Source organism: Rhinopithecus bieti, unplaced genomic scaffold, assembly GCF_001698545.2.
Source record: "Rhinopithecus bieti isolate Rb0 unplaced genomic scaffold, ASM169854v2 scaffold_23276, whole genome shotgun sequence".
In the NCBI taxonomy this organism is placed as follows: Eukaryota; Metazoa; Chordata; class Mammalia; order Primates; family Cercopithecidae; genus Rhinopithecus; species Rhinopithecus bieti.
Genome location: NW_016810868.1, coordinates 1,229,421 through 1,250,282, shown reverse-complemented (window position 1 = coordinate 1,250,282; position 20,862 = coordinate 1,229,421). Strand labels below are relative to the sequence as shown.

At 60.6% G+C, this 20,862-nt stretch overlaps 1 protein-coding gene across 3 annotated transcripts in view; it reads left to right on the top strand.

Moving 5' to 3' along the window:
• LCN12 (lipocalin 12) overlaps window positions 1-4,190 on the top strand; it is a 7,869-nt gene extending 3,679 nt beyond the window's left edge. Inside the window, exons 1-7 of one of the 3 annotated variants that reach the window (XM_017893058.1) lie at window positions 414-446; window positions 1,013-1,174; window positions 1,385-1,506; window positions 1,959-2,095; window positions 2,505-2,584; window positions 2,653-2,769; window positions 2,959-4,190. In XM_017893058.1, coding sequence (XP_017748547.1) covers window positions 1,393-1,506; window positions 1,959-2,095; window positions 2,505-2,584; window positions 2,653-2,769; window positions 2,959-3,497 — 987 coding nt within the window. In that variant the 5' untranslated portion in view covers window positions 414-446; window positions 1,013-1,174; window positions 1,385-1,392 and the 3' untranslated portion in view covers window positions 3,498-4,190. Of the gene's footprint in view, window positions 1-413; window positions 447-599; window positions 1,175-1,384; window positions 1,507-1,958; window positions 2,096-2,504; window positions 2,585-2,652; window positions 2,770-2,958 lie in introns of those variants that run through there. The other 2 variants (XM_017893060.1, XM_017893059.1) reach the window with 2 other exon arrangements.
• Window positions 4,191-20,862: the final 16,672 nt, after the last annotated feature.

Sequence of the window (20,862 nt, the reverse complement as noted above, 5' to 3'; positions counted from 1 at the left end):
GGGAGGGGGCGGCCAGGACAGGGAATCTGGGGTGGGGAGGGGCAGCCAGGACAGGGACCTGGGGGGAGGAGGTGGCCTGGGCAGGGGCTCACAGACCAGGCACACCATGAGTGGGAGGCCCTTGGCTCACCCTTGGTGACCCCGTAACATGGAGCCCAGCACCCAGAGGCTTCAGCTACCTGTGTGGGTGGGAGGAGAGGTCAGGAAGGGGACTCCACTCCCTAGCCCCGTCGTCCAAGGAGTGCCAGGGCAGCTAGAAGCCCCAAACCTGTCAATGCCCTCCCTGCCAGCCCTCTTTTTACATTTTATGTTTATATTTTTAGAGATGAGCTCTCACTCTGTTGCCCAGGCTGGAGTCCGGTGGCACATCATAGCTCACTGCAGGCTCAAACTCCTGGGCTCAAGCAATCCTCCCACCTCAGCCTCTCAAGTAGCTGGGAGCACAGGTGTGCACCACCACCCTGCGCTAATTTTTAAATTTTTTTGTAGAGATAGAGTCTCACTGTGTTGTGCAGGGTGATGTCAAACTCCTGGGCTCCAGCAATCCTCCCGCCTTAGCCTCCCAAAGTGCTGGGATTATAGGCATGAGCCTCTGCGCCTGGCCTACCGACCCTTTCTTTCAGGCAGGGCCAGCATGGGGTGCCCACTCATGTTAGTGGGGCTTCCCAGCCCTGCCCCTCCCTCTGGGCAGAGACTGCCTTTGAAATGCCCCAGCCGTCCTCACCAGGGTGCCTGGGTGCTCTGCAGGCCCCAGCCTCCCTACTTGCGTGCTTGGGGCACCTCCACCCTGACCTCATGGCCACAGGGCCCCTCCCTGGTCCTGTTCTTGCTCCAGGGCCACAGCCCACGCTATGGTTCAGGCATGTGCAGAGGCAGGCGGGATGGGGCAGGGGGGCGGCTGGCAGGCCCAGGCCCTGCAGGGGGAATGCCCAGGTTTGGCCATAGCTGGGCCCTGTCCCTTATGGCTGCGGCAGGTCATGCTCTCTGCCTGAGATGAAACATTCTGTGACAGGGTGGAAGGCTGGGGAAGGCTGCATGGGGCCTCTGAACCCCCAGCGTGGAGCACTCGGAAGGGGTCTGAAGGGGTGCAGGGCCTCAGGAATGAGAAGATGAGGTGGAAGGTGGACCTGGGGGCCCCTCCTACCCCACCTGGCTGGAACCCAAGAGACTGTAGGTGGGTGGGTGGTACCTGAGGAGAGCCCGCCCCACACAGCCCACCCCAAGCCTGCCCTGGGCACCACCTCTCCTGCCAGTCCTGAGGAGGGAGGCAGAGGGGCACACCCCCCTTGGGAGGGGCACCTGCTGGGTACGTGCATGAAGAGGGGGGTCTCTGGGTCACCTGCCCATGGCCACTTCCTTCTCGCTGTGCCCGTCGGCCCAACAGCTGCCAGGATGAGGCTGCCATGTGGCTTGTGGCTGTGGCTTTCCTTGCTGAAAGTCCTGCAGGGCCAGACCCCAAGCCCCCCGCCGCTCCCACCCCCAGTGCAGAACTTCCAAGGAAACCAGGTACAGGGGTTTTGAGGGAAGGAGAAGCAGCTGGCTGGGTCTAAGTGCAGGGAGAGACTGGTGGCTGAGCAGGCCTGGGGATGCTGCCCAGAGAGTCAGGACCAGCCCTGCTTCCAGGAGGGCCTGGGCGGGCCCCCGACCTCCAGCAGAGGAGGGCCCAGCGCAGACCTTCCTGGCACCAATTCCCTACCGTCACCCCCGCCCATCGCTCCCTCTGTGCTTGAGGGGAAACTGAGGCTTAGGAAGGCCGCACAGCCACTGGCCAGGGTCACCATGTCCCTGCCAGACCCAGGGTAGGCTCCGGTTCTTGCCAGTGTCCCTGGCGCCGGCCCAGCTGGGAGCATTGCTCTGTGAGGGGTCCAGAAGCTGCCAGAGAGGGCAGGAGGGGGCTCCTGACCCTGCCCACCACCACCCCTGCCTCCCACCGCCCCTGCCCAACGCCGCCCCTGCAGTTCCAGGGGGAATGGTTTGTCCTGGGCCTGGCGGGCAACAGCTTCAGGCTGGAGCACAGGGCGCTACTGAACCCTTTCACCGCAACTTTCGAGCTAAGTGACAATGGCCGCTTTGAGGTGTGGAATGCCATGACTCGGTGAGTGGCTCCCTGATGTTCCAAACAGGTGAGGAGGATCCTGGGCCTGGGTCCCAGTTACCAGTGGCTCAGGTGCGCCATGGGCCCTGTCCCAGCATGGGCAGCTTCATGACTCTGGCTGCTAATGACCAAACCCAGCTGGGAAGTATACAAAAAAACATGGGCACTGGGTGCACTGGCTCACACCTGTAATCCCAGCACTTCGGGAGGCAGAGGCAGAAGGATCACTTAACTCAGGAGTTTGAGACCAGCCTGAGCAATATAGTTGGACACCATCTCCACTCATGAGGCTTGGCCACTCCCGCCATGGGTCCCTCTGAATGAGCGGCTGAAATCTCCTGGGGGGCTCACCTTGGCATGGAACTGCCAGCTTCCGGAGTCTTCCGCCTCCACCCGTCCCCTCCCACAGAGGCCAGCACTGTGACACGTGGTCTTATGTGCTGATACCGGCAGCCCAGCCCGGGCAGTTCACGGTGGACCACGGTGTGGGTAAGCCGGTCACAGGAGGGAGGGACGGGGCGCTGGCCCACAGGGACGTGACATCTGTGCTCCCTCAGAACCTGGGGCAGACAGAGAGGAGACCCGGGTGGTGGACAGCGACTACACCCAGTTTGCCCTGATGCTGTCCCGGAGACACACGAGCAACCTGGCTGTCCTCAGGATCAGCCTGCTGGGTGAGCCCCCCACCCCACCCTGGGCCCGTGTGTGGGCCTGGAGGCACCTCCTTCTGGGCTTTGGGTCAGACCCTGCCTCCCCACCCTGCCTGGAGTGACTTGGGGGCACAGATAGTTCAATCTCCCACCTACCCAGCCCCCAACCCCCTGCCAAGTGCCCAGACCCACGCTGGGCTCCCTGGGCTGCAGGCAGGAGCTGGCTGCTGCCTCCCGGGACACTGGACCAGTTTATCTGCCTGAGCAGAGCTCAGGGCCTCTCGGATGACAACATTGTCTTCCCAGATGTGACCGGTAATGTGGCTCACCTGCGGGCATGCTGGGCATTAGGCACGGGGCCCGCAGGAGTGAGTGTGGTTGACCCTAGAGGGGTTGGACTCAATGTCTGCCCAGGGAGCTCAGTCCCAGCCTGCACTCAGGGGTCTCAAGGCTCCTGGGTCCCTGCCCTCAACCCAGGCTCTGAGCCACCTCCTCCCGCCCCGGGTCCCCTGTCCCGGGCCACCTCTTCATGCCCCAGGTCCCCTGTCCCGGGCCACCTCCTCTCACCCCAGATCCCCTGTCCTGGACCACCTCCTCCCGTCACCTATCTCTGCTCACAAGGAGCTTGGACTCATCCCAGGAGGTGCCCTGGACCTCAGCAGGCTGCCCTGGGTGGCAGCCCCAGCCTGGCCACTCAGAGAGCCCCAGCCCCCAAGCCTGACTCTTCTTGTGGGAGGGTGAGGTCAGCCTGAGGCCCTCCTCTTCCTGGAGGGATGCCCACCATGCCCTTCTGATTCCTGCCTCTGGTCCTTTACATGTGCATAACCACAGGCATACATACTCACGCATGAGCAAACATGTACACACTGGCCCACATGCCTCCACGTGGTTGAAACCACCTACTTACTCACATGCCACTCAACACTCTTCTACCACCATGCTGGCCTATACCCATTGCACAGGACACACGTCGCTGTGTCTGGCACCACCACCTGTATGCCACCTGCACACTCGCTATGCCAGGCCTCCTGGGTCTGCAGTGAGTCTGGGCATGGGGACAGACAGGGCCAGGTAAGGGGCTTCCTGAGGACCTGGGACTGTTGGCAGGGCAGCTGCTGTGGGTCACATCTTCTGCCCTTCTCAGCCTCCCTCACCACCTCCTTCCCCTAGACCCGATGCTGGTCCCCTTTCTCCCTCCTGCTCCTCACCCGAAGCTACTTGCCCCTCCTTTGTGCCCTCCCTTGCTTCCTCCTGGGCTCTGTCCCCTGCTCCCCCTTTGTCCTCTGTCCCGACTCCATCTCCCCCACCAGGCTGGTCACCCCAGGCCAGCGTCTGTTGAAGGATGAAGTAGCTCCTGCCCGGCCCGGACCTGCCTCACAGCTGCGCGAGCTCTGCCCTCCTCCACTCTCAAACCTGAATAAATGCACCATGTCCAGAGTCCCAGAGTGTGACCACTGTGACCTTGGGGTGGGCAAGGAGACAGGAGCAAGGAGACCGCTGACCCTGTAGGGCTGCAACAGCTCCTCTGGGCACACTACGGCCCCCCAGCTGGCTCTCTCTGGCCAGTGTGTGTGAGTGTGTCAGTGAGGGCATGCACACGTGTGTTCATGCATGAGTCTTTGCCCATGGTTGCAGGTTGTACAAGGTCGTTTCCAGGCCAAGGCCCCTGCATCCCTGCCCCTTGGGCCCTCAGCTATGGGAGTTCGTAGGCGCTTCTCCACCTCCATCCTGGTCAGCACTCGGGGCTGCCGTGCCAGATGCAGCCGGGCTGGGGCTTGCCCCGGGAACGCTCAGACCCTGAGCTGTCCCAGGCAGCAGCCACTCTGTCAGGGAGGCTGGCCTGGAGCTACCAGGGCCCCAGAACAGGAGGAGGCCCTGGTGCAGACGCCCCAGGCCTGGGAGAGGGGATGCAACGACAAGCAGCCTCAGGCTGGAGCCTGCTGGGCACAGAGACACAAAGGGTTTGAGGCCTCAACCCAGATGCCCACTCCCAGCCTGAGCCCCCCAACCCTGACTGTACACCCCTACAAGATGGCTACATTCGGACGCCCACCCCCACTGGCCAGCCAGAGCAACCCACTTCTCAGCCCTCTGATGTCTGTGTCCATCTCGGCCCCCACTGTCCTCCGGGCAGGGAGAGCAGGACACTGCCCAGGGCAGCCATGGACCCTAGTGGTCTCTGGCCTTGCTAGAGAGCAAAGAGCATCCAGAGACCCTCAACTTGCAGCCTAACCTTCACCCACCAGGAGCACCCGCTGCCCAGGAGCATGGCCCTGTTTAGAATCCTTCTACCATCATGCGTGCCGCCTGCTGGGCAAGCTGTACAGGATCCAAGCACATTCTGGAATTTGAGGATGGACAGAGATAGCAGACAGACTGGACTCCCTCCCTGCCCTGATGACCCCAACAAGATGGACCCCCATAATCAACTCAAACGACACCAGCTGTGGTGCTTACTGCAGCCACAATTCAACCTTTTCTTTGTGTCTGACTCCCCAACACACAACCCTCACAAGGGCAGGCACAGGCCTGCTTTGTCCATCACTCTATCCCACGTTCCAATATGGCGCCTGACACAGAGAAAGCTGCTGAATGATGGATGGATGGATGGTTGGATGATGGGTGGATGGATGGATAGATGAGCAAATAAATAGATAAATGGAAGGATGGGTGGATGGGTGTGTGAATGGACGGATGGGTAGATGGTTGGATGATGGATGGGTGGATAGATGGGTAGATGGATGGATAGATGGTTGGATATTGGGTGGATGGATGGCTGGATGATGGGTGGATGGATGGATGGATGGATGGGTAGATTAGTGGATAAATGGATGGATGGAGGGGTGGGTGGATGGATGGATGGGTAGATGTTTGGATGATGGATGGTTGGATGATGGGTAGATGGATGGATGGATAGTTGGATGGTGCGTAGATGGATGGATGGATGGTTGGATATTGGGTGGGTGGGTGGATGGATGATTGAATGGTGGGAAGGTAGGTGGATGGGTGGATGTTTAGATGATGGGTAGGTGGGTGGATGGTTGGATGATGGGTGGGTGGATGGATGGGTAGATTAGTGGATAAATGGATGGATGGAGGGGTGGGTGGATAAATGGATGGATGGAGGGGTGGGGGGATGGTTGGGTCGATGGTTGGGTGATGGATAGGTGGATAGATGGGTAGATGGATGGATGGATGGTTGGATAATGGGTGGGTTGCTGGATGGATGGTTAGATGATGGGTAGGTGGGTAGATGAATGGTTGGATGATGGGTGGATGGATGGATGGATGGTTGGATGGATGGGTAGGTAAGTGGATGGATGGTTGGATGATGGGTGGATGGATGGATGGATGGTTGGATGGATGGGTAGGTAAGTGGATGGATGGTTGGATGATGGGTGGATGGATGGATGGATGGTTGGATATTGGGTGGGTGGGTGGATGGATGATTGGATGATGGGTAAGTGGGTGGATGGATGGGTAGATTAGTGGATAAATGGATGGAGGGGTGGATGGATGGATAGTTGGATGGATGATGCTTTTTTGCTCTTTTTTTCTTGTGCCCTGGATGAGGAGGCTGAGGTTAAAAGCAGCAAGTTTGGCTGTGTCTGGATTGGGAGACATTCTATACTGTGTGGTCATGAGGACACAAGCCTGGGTGTCAGAAATCCTGGACCACGGCCTGGCATGTATTAGATTTAACCCGGGGAAGGTTGAGAGTGAAGGTGGCTGTCTTTTGGCAGAAAAGGCTTGTTGGGTGTTCCTTCCTGAATATGTCAAGGAAAGGTCCCTCCACCCTGGAGTGGGGGTCAGACACAAGGTCCCCCAGAGCAATGGCCTCACTCTCTGCTCTCTTACTCCTTCTCTTCATCCCTCCTCCTGCTGGGCCATGGTGTCCCCATGGGTGAGACTCACTCTGCAGGACCAGGACCTGGGCCTTCACCAGCCCAGGGCCTGGGCCATGCCCTCACCCGATGCCTGGCTGCAGTAGGGGATGGCTCCTCTGTGGGGTCCAGGCAGAGGACCCAGGCCAAAAGAGAGGAGTGTCCTAGAGACGCTCAGCTTGGGAAGAGAGCCCTGCCCTGCCCCTGACAACCTAAGAGAGACTCTGGAGGCCACCTTCTCCCTCTTGACCTGGCACAGGCTTTGCCGGTGGGAATCCTTTTCAGTCCCTCTGCACAGATGGGGAAACTGTGAGGTTCAGGAAGGCTGGTTGGTCACTTGGCAGGGTCACCCTGCCCCTGCCAGCTTCCCTCCCCCAAGGCAGGGAACATAACCCCGGCTGCAAGATCATGACCACCATATGTAGGTGGGAGCCACCGCCTTCCTGGCACCCAACTACACCCTCCGGTGGTGGCCAGCTCCCTGGACAAAGGCACAAGCAGAGAATAAGACTCCTCAACGGTACCCTCCTCCTCCCTGGCGGTGTCTCTGCAAAGCCCAACACACTCCCCTTCCCTCCACATTAACTCCTGGCTGGGAAGACAGGAGATGCTGCCTAGGCCTGTGTTCCTTCCCAGCTTCAATGGGGAGGGCGGACTTCAGGCCTGGCTGGATCCAGGGCCCCAGCCACCCCCTTCTGCTTCACTGGCCCTGGCCGGAGTGGCTGTGCCATCCCATTGGCCACTTGGCTCCCACCTGGGTTGCAGGATGATCTCTCTCCCAGAAGTCCTCAATCCTGGATGGAGGCTGTGTCCCCCCATCAGTGGTCAGGGGGCCCCTCCACACAGCCCTCCCTCTGTCTTGGACTCCAGCTACCACAACCCCCCTCATCCCATCGTTCCTGGGGTGACACAACTCTCTCTGGCCCTGGTGGTAGCTCCTGTGTGAACCTCCTCCCCTCAAGTCCCGCAGGGGCACCACCAGCACTTCCCGGCTGAAAGCCCTTTCCCCATGTCTGCATGAGGGGACGGGGCTGGGAGCAGGTGGTGTGGAGCCGAGGCCAGGCAGGTGATCCAGGAATGTCTGCCAGCATGTGAGCCCAGAGGCCTGGGGCTGGACACAGACCAGAGAGGGAGTCTGCCTGCCCACCTGTCTGCGCTTGGGGAGTCAAAGTCAGGCTGACCCTGTGGAGTGGGTTGCCTGCTGTCCCCTACCCCCATGTCCCAAGCACAGGCAGCCCAGGCCCCTGGTGGGTGGCCAGATTGAATCTCTTTATCCTGGCTCTTGAGTGAGCCGCTCCCAGGTCACCATCTGGGCCTGCTGGGCCTGGGAACAGCCTGTGCCTGCCCCTCCCACAGAACAGGGTCAGTGGGGTTGGGAGCAGGTAAGTTCTGGTGGGTGAAGGGGCTGGACCCAGGGCTGGCTTCCGTCCCTCCAGTGGTCACCACCACCTCCCAGATCAGGCCCTGCGGTGACAGAGGGGGCCTTTCCCCGAAGGCCCACTGTGGTCCCTCTCAGGCTTGTCCAGGGCCCGCCACAGCCACACAGAGCCTGTGCCTGCGATGGTGACCACAGGAGCCTGTGATGGTGACGGTGACCACAGACAGGCCACCCAGGACTCGGGCTGGGTATGGTGGGCTCTGGTGGGAAGCAGCTCCCGCACGGCTCATGGTGGGGAGGGTCCCCTCTGGTCCTCACCCCGTGATACCCCTTCCCAGAGCTCATGTCCCCTCGGGGCACTCTACCCACGGGACACCTTCCCTGGGCTGCCCCACAGGACAAGCGCTCCACCCATGCCCACTCAGACACTGAGAGGCGGCCCAGGAGGGGCTGGGCAGGTGGGAATGGAAGTTTTGGGTCTGGGCCAGGCCGTCCACAGGCCCAGGAGGGGAACCGGGCCCAGCTCCTCTTCTCACTGTTCAGACCTGGGGCGACCAGGGGGCTCCTGGGTACCCACCCCAGCGCCCCAGACCGGAAAAGTGAGGCAAAGGTGGTGGAAGACCTGCCAGAGCCGCCCAGCACCTGGGCCCATGCTGCTTTCCTGGGGTCACGCTACAGAGCCCCTGGGCGGAGCGGGAAGCACGGGGTCCCCTTAGCGCTGCGCTGTCTTTTTGGGTCCCAGGCCCGCTCCTGTGCAGACCTTCATCTGAGGGCTGTGGCGTGTGGTGGGGAGGCGGACACAGCTGTGCCCTGACCTCAAGAGTGGCCTGACCTGGGTGCAGGGCTGGGTCTGCCTCAGAAAACAGACACAAAGGCCACACACTATGTGATTCCATTTACAAAGTTTTAGAACAGGCCAAGCTCCTCTCACGTGACAGAAATCAGGTCTGCGGCTGCTGCGTCCGGGGTGGGGACGCTGTGGGGTGGGGTAGAATGTTCTGTGACCAGGGGTGAGGATGCTGCCGGCAGCTGCAGGGGTGGAATGTTGGAATGTTCCGTGTTGGGGATCGCAGCGCTGCCTGCAGCTGGCAGGAGGTGGAGGGGGTCTGGAATGTTCCACGTTGGGATCAGGTTTTGCTCACGTGGGTGTTCATCGAGGTGTGCGACTCAGGTGTCCATGTTGCTGTGAGGCGGCTCCCACGGTGGGACGTGGTGATGGTACGCTGGATGCCTCCACATGCACCTCTTGCCGTGTGTGGGTGAAACTCCTCCTGTTGAGTGCTGGGCTCCCGGGTCGGGGTCTGGAGGTGCAGCACACATTCATGTTCGCATTCTCAGAACATCCACTGACCCCCTCCCACCAGGCAGAGCCCACCCTCCCTGCCTTCATGTCTGCAGGGCCTGGCACAGAGCAGGAGGCCGCTGGGCACTGACTGTGGAGCTCAGAGCTGTGTTGGTGGACCAGGCATCCCGTGAGGCCACAGATGGTGGACGTGGGTCTGCCCTGCCTGGCCCACTCCTCCTCCACACTGCCCTTCACAGCACATGACTACGCAGCCAGGGCCCTGAGCCCTGCAGGAGGAGTTGAGGGGTATACACCAGGGCTGGAAGGCCTGGCACTGCTGCACAGAGATGAGGGGGGAGCCCAGGCTCCTCAGGAACTCGAGTGGAAGCCCCACCCACCAGGGCCTGCAGGAACAGGGCTACGAGGGGACTGCGTGCAGGTGCTGCTGGGAATGGGACCTGGAGCCTTGGCTGAAAGGGGCGGGGTCTCCTGCTGGCCCCTGAGCCCAGGGCCGCCCAGCTCAGCCGGGCCCAGCACTCCCTGTCCTTCAGGCCCTGCCCGATCCAGTCTCTTTATCTTGGCCGAGAGCAGCGCCCTCCTGGCCACCATCTGGGCCTGCTGGGCCGGGACCAGCTGCCTGCGGGTTTCCAGCACTGCCTCTGCTTGTTTTCTGTAGGAGGAAGAAAGAGGGTTGGGGGCAGAGTCATCCAGGGACTGAGTGGGCGGCATGGGGGGCCAGACCTGTGGTGCAGAGCTGAGCTGGAGACACCCTCAGACCCTAGGCCCTGCTAGCTTTCTCCCGATCCCCAGGAAGCACAATTTCCCAGTAACTCCCTGGCGTGAGAAACTTGGCCCTGGCTCGCCGATTCCCCGATACTCACCCCACGCGTCCCATACAACGGGGGGACTCAGGGCTCCCGGCAGGACGGCCCACAGGGTCAGGGCAGCCACCAGGGCCCCCACACAGGGGGACAGGTGGGCCGAGGGGCCCCTCTCTAATCCTGGAGTGTGGGGAGGATCCAGCCTCCCAGTCCCCAGGGCTTCGTGTGTGTTGGAGGCCCCACTGCTGGAAAGGGGGTGCTATGTGAACGTGTCCCCAGATTTCATGTGTTGACGCTTCATCCCCAAATCCACTTTTTTTTTTTTTTTTTTGAGGCGGAGTCTCGCTCTGTCGCCTGGACTGGAGTGCAGTGGCCGGATCTCAGCTCACTGCAAGCTCCACCTCCCAGGTTCACGCCATTCTCCTGCCTCAGCCTCCCGAGTAGCTGGGACTACAGGCGCCCACCACCTCGCCCGGCTAGTTTTGTATTTTTTTTAGTAGAGACGGGGTTTCACCGTGTTAGCCAGGATAGTCTCGATCTCCTGACCTCGTGATCCACCCGTCTCGGCCTCCCAAAGTGCTGGGATTACAGGCTTGAGCCACCGCGCCCGGCCCCCAAATCCACTTTTTTTGTTTATAAGACAAGGTCTTGCTCTGTTGCCCAGGCTGGAGTGCAGTGGCACAACCTCTGCTCACTGTAGCCTCCACCTCCCTGGCTCAAGCAATCCTCCCACTTCAGCCTCTCAAGTAGCTGGGATCAAAGGTCCGCCACCACGTCTGGCTAATTTTTAAGTTTTTTGTAGAGATGGGGTTTCTCCATGTTGGCCAGGTTGGTCTTGAACTCCTGGGCTCAAGCGATCCTCCAGCCTCGGCCTCCCAAAGTGCTAGGATTACAGGCGTGAACCACCTTGCTCAGGTCTCAGATCCACATGTTGGTTGGAGGTGGGGCATCTGGGAGGTGATTAGGGTTAGATAAGGTCCTCAGGGTTGGGCCCATGGTGGACTTGATGGCTTTATGAGAAGACAGAGACCTCAGCTGGCAGCTCTCGCCCTCCACCACACTGCAACTCGGCCCCTCAACCTTGGACTTCTCAGCCTCCTGAACTGTAAGAAATAAATTTATTTTCTCTGTACATTTCCAATGTCAGGTATTCAGTTATAGCCACAGAAAACTGACTAAGATGAAGGGGGTGAAGTTTAGGAGGGGCCTTGTGCAGGGGCAGCCCAGGATCCTCAGAGCCAACCCCAGGCAGCTCAGCCCACCCCAGGGGCTCTCCTGAGGTGGGCCATTGGGAGTCCACCTCCTAGTGTCCTCCTGGCAAACCAGAAATAGGAGTGGGCTGGGGCCGTGGGATCTCAAAGAGGGAGTGGCTGTGGGTACAGTCACCATGGTGAGGGAGCAGCAGCTGCCCAGGATGTATCAGGGAGGCTGAAACATTGTCTCCATCTCCAAGTGCAGGGTTTGCCTAGGCGTACACATGCCAGGCAGGCACCCACACACAGACACATGTGAACACATAGAGGCACACACGTGTGCACACAAGCATACACAGGCACACGTGTACACACAAAGGCACACACATGCACATAGGCACACATGTACACACATGCACAGGCATGCACACACACGCACAGGCACACCCATGCACGCACACGCACACATAGGTACACATATGCACACAGGCACATGTGCACAGGCACGCACAGGCACATACACGCACGCACACACGCATGCACACAGGGCCTTCGCTCTGTGGCAGTCTCCCTTGTTTCTTCTGAAACATCTCCCCAGGGGTGTGGATGTGGGCTCTGTTGGACAGGAATGCTGGTGGAAAGCTATTTTGTTTTGCGGGAAATTGTCTTATTTCTTACGTTTGTGTGGATTAACTGGGATTGGGTTTTTTTCCACCCAGCCAGCAATTGTGCACTTCAGCGGTGATCAGAGCGAGTCCCTGGCCCCGTCCCCACGGGGACTCTGCCCTGGGAGGGGGGCTCAGGGTTGTAGGGATCCTCAGGCCGGACCCCGAGTTGGCTGGGAGGGTGCCGATGAGCATCTTGCCCCGTCCCTGCCTGACTCAGGGCACAGAGCCCAGGGCCTGGGAGTGCTCAGGGCAGGAGACGGAGCAGATGCCAGCATGAGGACGGCCCAGTCTGGCAGACAGATGTGACAGATGTCAGACAGAGGAAGAGGAGGCAGTCCACATGCCAGTGGGGCCAGAGGCCAGCACAGAGCACTGTTCCCACAGGGTCTGAGTCCTTGTGGGATGAGAGAACCCCACAGTGGATGGTGAAGCCGGTGGGCCTTCCGCATCCAAGGCAGGCGTCCCCTTTCTGTCAGCGGGGCCCCAGACCTGCCCTGGAGGCATCCCTGACCTCCAAAACTAGGATAAGGCCATGAGCCCAGGAGATGGGGCTGGTTGGGGGCAGGGAGGAGGAGAGGGGTGGACTCTAAGGCCGGGCTGAGGATGTGGCCTGGGGTCTGGGGGTTCTTGTTCTGGAGCCAGCGGAAGCCCCTGCGTGAGGGGAGAACCGACTGCACCGCTGGGCCGCAAGGCGAGCACGGGGTTGGTGGGCTGTGGGGCTGGGGCTGGGGGTCAGCTCAGGGAGCAGCACGCAGGCTCAGGGAACCCCTCCGGAGGCGCCTGGGAGTTGGGGGAGGGGGCCCACCTCATACCCACACTGTCCTGTGACCCACCCAGGGGGGACCACCCCAGGCCTGGCAGAGAGCACCGTGCCCACCCTGGCCCTGGAGGTGGTTCTGGGGCTTGGGGTAGTTTCTCTTCTGCTCTCCCCCTCCCCTCAGGCTGGAGAGTGCTGGGGTCCAGCCTCCTGTGACCATGGGGCACCCTGGGCAGAAGCTCGCTGACGAGGGGCCCTGCAGGCCTGGCACTGACCTGAGACGGGCAGGCGGTCCGTGAGCCCATCAGTTGCTGCCTTGAGCAGCTGTGGGCGTGGCACTGCCCTAGGGTTCAGCACCTGCCTGACCGCCTGGCGTCAAAGCTGCCTGTCCTCCCAGCCCCCGCACTACCTGCCACTCCCTGCTCGGCAGAGGATGGAGACGGGCCACACCCAGGGAGGGACTGCTCTGGCTCAACATGGAATCCTAGGTTGTAGCTGCCTGCTTCCCCGGCTGTCTTTGCGTAGCAAGGTGGCTGAATCTGCGCAGAGGGCAGGACGCCAGGTGTGCGCCTCCCAGGAGACGGTCCTAGAGAGGGACCAGGCCGCACACCTGGGGCTGGAAGGCTCCATGACTGGATGTTTGCAAGAAACAGAAAGAAGCTTCCGTCCCATCTCAGCCACAGGCACGCCGGATCCTCTGCTGCTTTGCCACAAGCTCGGGGGTTTCAGTGAGACCCTCTCCCACTCCCACAGCCTCAAGTGGACCAGGGAGCCCTGGTGTTGCTCCCTGGGCGCTCTCGACCGCCCAAGGTGGCTAAGGAGAAAGGCCTATCTTGAAAGGACTGGAAAACAGTGCATCAGTATTTTAAAAATTAAGCTACACCATCATAGGACCTGGTTATTGCCTTCCTGGGTATTTACCCAAAAGAGATACAGCACACACCCACGCACGATGCGTGTGCCCACAGCGGCTTTATCTGTAATGGCCCCAAACTGGAAACACCCCCAGGTCCACCCACAGGTGAAGGAGAATAAATCGTGATGTGTCTGCACAATGTGACACTGCCCAGCAGTGAACGAAGGAGCTACTGATGCTCTTGACAACCTGCACAGGCCCCAAAATAACCGCGCAGGGCGGAGGGCGTCCGGCAGCGAGAACGGTGCACGTGGACTGGCTCCACGCAGGCGAAGCCCTAGAAACGCAGGCTCATCTCCAGCGAGGAAAACACAGCAGTGGCCTGGGGGCAGGGGAGGTGGCGGAAAGAGGAGGGAGGGAGGGATTCCAGGGGGGCTCAGGGAATCTTTAGGGCGACCAACACAGTTGACCCCTGATTGCAATGATAGTTTCGTGGCTGTGTGCATCAAAACATATCACAGAGGCCGGGCGCGGTGGCTCAAGCCTGTAATCCCAGCACTTTGGGAGGCCGAGACGGGCGGATCACAAGGCAGGAGATCGAGACCATCCTGGCTAACACGGTGAAACCCCGTCTCTACTAAAAAATACAAAACAAAACTAGGCGGACGAGGTGGGCGGGCGCCTGTAGTCCCAGCTACTCGGGAGGCTGAGGCAGGAGAATGACGTAAACCCGGGAGGTGGAGCTTGCAGTGAGCTGAGATCCAGCCACTGAACTCCAGCCGGGGCAACAGAGCGAGACTCCGTCTCAAAAAAAAAAAAAAAAAAAATATCCCAGAGTTTGGGTGCGGTGATTCACGCCTGTAATCCCAGCACTTTGGGAGGCCGAGGCGGGTGGATCACCTGAAGTTGGGAGTTCGAGACCAGCCTGACCAATATGGAGAAACCCATCTCTACTAAAAAATACAAAAATTAGCCAGGTGTGGTGGTGGGCATCTGTAGTCCCAGCTATTCGGGAGGTTCAGGCAGGAGAATCGCTTGAACCCGGGAGGCGGCGGTTGCGGTGAGCTGAGGTCGCACCACTGCACTCCAGCCTGGGCGACAAGAGCGAAACTCCGTCTCAAAAAAACAAACAAACAAACAAAAAACCGTTTTGCAGAGAAGGACTCAGAAGCCAATGGAAAAGCTGCCAGTAACTGAAGCTGGCCCAATGTGAGCCACGAAACAGGATGTGACACTAGGATGTGAGCCAAAGCATAAAATACCTGAGGTCCACACGGATGTCAGTGAAGGGCTGTGCCTACCCGTGGGAGAGCAGAGACAAATCTCGGTGTAGCAAAAGTTGCAAATGTGTGTGAATTCTCCTTCCAGGGGAGGTGGGGGTCACACACAGGGACTTCATCCAGAGAGGACAGTTCAAAAAGAAAAAGACGGAGAGGCGCAGGGTTGGGGTGGGGAACCCCAGCCAGGTACCAAGGTCAACATGGGCAGTGAAGGTCGTGCTGATGGTGTCCCCCGTGTGACGTGGTGGAAGCCCCGCCCCCATTCGCTTCCTCCCGACCATCACCGGATTCAGCGTGAGAAACTCAGCAGACGGAGCCCAATTGAGGGGTGCCCCACAGACAGCTGAGCAGTGCCCCTCAAGGCCGCTGAAGTCATCAAGGACCAGGAAAGGCTGAGAAACGTCACTTGGGAGGAGCCCACGGATGAGAGAGACAATGTCACGTGGTGACCTGGAAAGAAAGGGACTTTCAGTAACTAAGGGAATCTGGAGAAAGCCTGGACGTCAGCTGACTGGATGTCCCAACACTGGCTCACTGATTGTGACAAAGGGACCACGCCAATTAGGATGCCAGCGAGTGGGAAACTGGGGGAGGGGCACGCAGGAACTCCCTCATCTGTCTTCACTTTTTTTTTCTGTAAATATAAAACATTCTATGCTGGGTGCGGTGGCTCACGCCTGTAATCCCAGCACTTTGGGAGGCCAAGGAGGGTGGATCACCTGAGGTCAGGAGTTCGAGACCAGCCTGGCCAACATGGAGAAACCACATCTCTACTAAAAATACAAAAATTAGCCGGGCATGGTGGCGCATGCCTGTAATCCCAGCTACTCAGGAGGTTCAGGCAGGAGAATCGCTTGCCTCCCGGGAGGCAGAGGTTGCAGTGAGCTGAGATCACGCCACTGCACTCCAGCCTGGGCAAGAGTGAGACTCCACCTCAAAAAAAAAAACAAAAAAACAAAAAAAACCACACACACACACACACACACACACACACATATATTCTAAAGTAACCAGTATTTTTTTACTTTTATGTATTTATTTATGTTTGAGACAGAGCCTGGGCAACAAGAGCGAAACTCCGTCTCAAAAAAACCCCCAGGTAAGGCAGAGACCAAGGACCCACAAGATGCTCCCCAACCCAGGCTAAGCTTCAGGGAGCTGCTCGGACCCTGGAAGAGGACAGAGGCCCCCCAAGGCCTTAGGGGACCCCAGAGACTGTTGGGCCCAGAGGGAGGTATCTGGACCCTCCAGCCTGTGCCCACATCCTCTGACCCACCTGCCCATCATGCCTCTGCCAACGGGGCCCAGAGTTGATGCACCCCCACAGCCAAGTGTCTGGGTCACCAAGCCCTGAATTCAGAAACGCACATGTTCCCTGGGACCCCTGAGAATTGGGCTGTGGCCAGGCCAAGGCCAAAGTCCTCTGGGGAAGCCCCAGCCTAGGTCAGCAGTGGCCTCCCAGGGTCAGCCATCCCCAGGGGCCTCATTACAGGACCAGCTGCCCCACGCAGCAGCAGTTGAGGTGAGGCAGGTGGGCTGGGGGCCCTGGGGGGTGGGGCCAAGACCCGCTGCACCCAGGAGAGAGGAGGCTCGGAGGACGGGGGTGGGGCTGCATCAGGGAGGTCCTGGCCCAGACTAGACCTGTGGGCAGAGCAGGGTGGGTGCCAGCAGCCTCAGCACAGACACATTCCGTCCCACCCACCACCAGCACTCCCCTCTGCAGCCTGTCCCAGGCCAGGGAACAGCTTGGCCTGATCCTGCTGATGCCTCAGGGCAGGACAGGGCGGGGAGGCTCCAGGGCGGCCACCCATGCTGGGCACACAGTGGACCCTCGCACGGTGTCTTCTGCCATCACACCCAGACCCAGGGCTGGCCAGGAGCCTTCGGGGCAACAGTTCTGAGGATGGACGTAGGGGTACGAGGGCAGGGACCCGGGCTTTGGGAATCAGAGGTGAGGCCTGGGACCTCCCTGGGAGCTGGTGGTCTCTGCGGGTGCCCACCCCCAGCCCACATGTCCACCCCCGTTCCCCTCCGAAGGTTGAGACCAGGGAACAGTGGGCGCCAGTGGAAGGCAGGCTCCTCAACCTTTGTTGGGCCGAGTTCAAGGAGGGCCCCCTACCTCCCCAGCCCAACCTCCCTCTGCCCCACCTCTCCCCTTAGTCCCCCTGCTGAGGAGGGAGAGGGGCAAAATCTCACCCTCCCTGCACTTGGAGAAAAAGAGGTTGCTTGTCCTGGGGTGGGGCCAGCAGGGGACCTCATTACTAGGGGTCCCAGCCCAGACCCTCACCCACCCCTTCCCTACTCCCTTCCTCACCCCCTGCCAGGCCAGCTGCTGCCCAGGAGTCCTGCCCCCTGCAGCCCCGTGGGGAGCCCTGGGACCCCTGTGGGTGGGCCTCACCCTGCTGGGGACACTCCAGCCATAGCAAGGGCCCCCAGAGGGGCCTGAACTTGCCTTTCCACAAGATCTATCTCCAGCCTCAGGAAGGAGCAGGTGAGTGGCCTCCAGGATGAGGAAGGAGAAAGGAGGGTGCAGCTGGGCCAATGGGCCTGACTGCCACAGTGAGCATGGCCCCCACGGCCCTGGAGAACCCTGCCAGGTGGGAAGCGCTTACGCCCTCTGTGCAAGTGGAGAAACCGAGGCTCAGGAAGGCTGCCCACCCCCTGGCCAGGGTCACCCATCCCTGTCAGATCCAGGCTCCTGCCAGAGTCACAGGTACCAGCCCAGCCTGGGACCCCTGCCTGGGGAGGGGGTCCTGGCCCTGCCCACCGCCAGTCCCTGCAGTTCTGGGGGCGTGGTGCGTCCTGGGGCTGGCAGTCAACACCTTCAGGCCAGAGCGCAGGTCCCAATTCAGGATGTTGGTGGCAGCCGTGGTCATGTCCAGCCTGCTCAGCTGAAGCTGGGTGCCAAGAGCCCCTGCCAGGTGATGGGACTGCCTGGGGAGGGGAGATGGAGGGCTGGGGGTGGAGACCCCTCATACAGACAGGCAGGTGGGCAGACCCCGTGGGCGGTCGCCGTGGGCAGAAGGAGGCAGCGCCTGCCTTGAGGGAGCTCACCCACACCCTCAGCACAGCTGTAGGGCCCCTGCTCCTCTCCTGGGGCCTGCAGTTTGGAGGAGGAATCTGTCCTGAGACCCAGGGGCAGGGGAAGATCAGGGCAGGGTGCAGGGCCAAGGGACACGGTGACTGTGGCTGGGACGCCCCAATTCCACGCATGCAGTGAGAACTTCCACAGGCAGGGACACGGTCAGAGGTGGGGACAGGCAGGCTGCCAGGAAGAGCAGCCTCAGGAAGAGTGGGGAGCAGGACCCTCCAGGAGGCCAGGAAGCCTCCCCTCCCCAGCTCACCCAACCTGCCCCTCCCCAAAGCCTTCACCTCAGCCTCTCCCCACCACAACCTCCTCCTCCCACAGGGACCCACTCTGCGAATGCTGGGCCAGGACCCCTGTCCCTGAGAAGCAGCCAGATCAGAACCCCCTTGGAGGCTGGGAGGGTGAGTCTTCCCTGCCTGACACCCCAAGCAAGGCTCAGAACTGCCCCCAAGTTAAGGACACTCCACATCTGTAATCCCAGCACTTAGGGAGGTCGAGGCAGGAGGATCAACTGGGGTCAAGAGTTCGAGACCAGCCTAGGCAACATAGTGAGACCCTGTCTCTACAAAAATAAAATAGAAAAATTAGCTGGGTGTGGTGGTGCATGCCTGTAGTCCCAGCTACTTGGGAGGCTGAGGAGGAAGGATCGCTTGGGCCCAGGAGGCTGCATTGAGCTGTGATCGTGTCATTGCACTCCAACCTGGGTGACAGAGCAAGATCCTGACCCTAAAAACATAAATAAATTAAAAAGGACACTCCAGGGAAGGTCTTGGTGTGACTCCAGAGGGGGCACGGTCAGCAGCCTGTCCCCAGCAGTAGGGTCCTGACCCTCACCTGCTCCCTGCAGAGGTGGGGCTGGAAAATGACAAGATGGAGGCTACGCCGAGACCAGGCGCCAGGAGAAGGGACCCAGGCCAAGCTGCTTGGTGAGGCCCTGAGCACGGTGGGAAGGAGCCGCCCAGGATCCCCTGAGGGCTGGGCTGGGGAGGGAGGGGTCTCCCCAGGGCTCACCCCCCTTCTTGGCACAGGGTAGGGGAAGGAGCTGGATTTCGACCCGAGGGAGAAATTTATCAAATTTGACCAGATCCTGGGCATCAGCCTTGACCACATTCCCTTCCTGCCCCAGACTGGGCTTGGAACCTGGGCTGGCCCTGGCGGCCCTGCCCACCCACAGTCACCCCGTGCTCAAGGACAGTTGGATCCAGCTCCTCCTGGCACAGACTGTTTATTTCTGATGGGGTGGTAGGGGCAGGTGTGGTTGAGCCTCCCACGGGGAGGGGGCACCAGCAAGGCTGGGACTGGCGGTGAGGGTGGGGTCGCCAAGGGCCGGGCCAGGCTCCGCTGTCCTCAGGACAGAGGGTGGCAGGCCCAGGCAGAGAATCGTGGAGGGGCTGGAGTGAGAGAAGGGAGACTTAGAGACCTGCAGGGGAGAGAGGGGCAGTGGGGGTGCCAGGGTCGGGTGGAAGGAGGGCCTTGAGGATCCCAGCGGCTGCCTCCCTCCCAGCTGGGTGCTCTCCTGGCCTGTCCCACATTCTCAGGTGAACAGAGCCAGATTCATCCTCAAACACAGGCCACCCTCCATGGTGCCCAGCAGAAACTGCCCTAGGCTGGGGGGCTGGGACCATGGGGTGACCAGAGGCCATGGAGGCCTGTGACTGAGGGGCCCTGCCAAGCTCCACAGCACCTGGCACCCCCTGCCCCTGCTAGGAGCACTTCCCTCACCGCTCGCTCTTCTCAGAGCTGTGGTCCCGTCCTCCTGGGTTGCCTCGAAGGAACCCCAGAGTGAGAGGCAGGAGCCCCCATCTCAGGGGTGTGGGCCCAGGCTCCCTGTGGCCATCCCACGTTCCCCAGATGGGAGCTAGGAGACCCTGAAGATCCAGGCCCAGCCCGGACCGGGGGTAGGCACAGAGGTGGGGAGCAGCCTCTGGAATTGGTCTCCACTTGTGCCCTGCAGGAGCCAGCCCCTTGCGTGGAATGGTCCTTCTGGCTTCTGGTCTCTGTGGGAAGCGGTGCCCAGCCTGGTGCTCCAGTGACCCGGGGGTCCTTAGGCAAGGCTCTCCCAGGCTTGGCCCCTGCCCAGACCCCACTGGCCTGGGGAGCTCCCGCCCAGCCCCTAAATGGGCGAGGTGGGGACACTTTAGCCCTGACCTTCCATGACCTAGCTGGGCACTTCCTGAAGTCAGACTGGGCCTCAGAGGTCCACAGCACCGCTCACAGCACCGGGATCCTGGAGCCAAACGTCTCGAGGCTGGGGGTGTGGGTGTGGTGTCGGGGGTTAGGCCACCCCCTCCTCACGGCCCTGCTGTCTTTGGGATGCAGCAGCCTCTGCCAAGCCTGCTGGAGCCCCACATTGGACAGATCGTTGCAGCACCCCCAAATTGCCCTTTGCCCCGAGAGACAGCCAACCCAGCCCTGGCTCCAAAGTAGCAAAATTGGCAGCAACTTGGCCATAACTGTCTTTGAACCTCACTGCCAGCAATGCACATAGGAGTCTCAAGTCCCAGGGACACACCAGCTCCCCGTCCTCTGGCTTGTCCCCGGCTCCCCGTCCTCTGCCCCATCCCCGGCTGCTGGGGAAGCCTGACCTCCAGGGTGGTGCTGGGAGAGGCGGCCAGAAGCAGCCAGAAAGGGTGAGTGAAGAGGTGGCCGTTCCCAGGGTCAGTAAACACCCAAACAGCCAGGAACAGAGAGGCGGGCTGGGTGAAGAGTGGTCCCCATGCTTTGAGCAGCTCAGAGATGCCCTGAGGAGGGGCTGTCCCACGTGGCCCGTCCACTCAGGCCTCCTTCAATCACGGAGCAGTTCCCTTGACACAGGGAGGCCTGGGGGAGAATTTCTTGCCCCCAGAGGAGCTCTGAGCTGGGCTTCCCCCACTGCACCCGGCCCTGGTCTCCCCGGATGCAATCTCA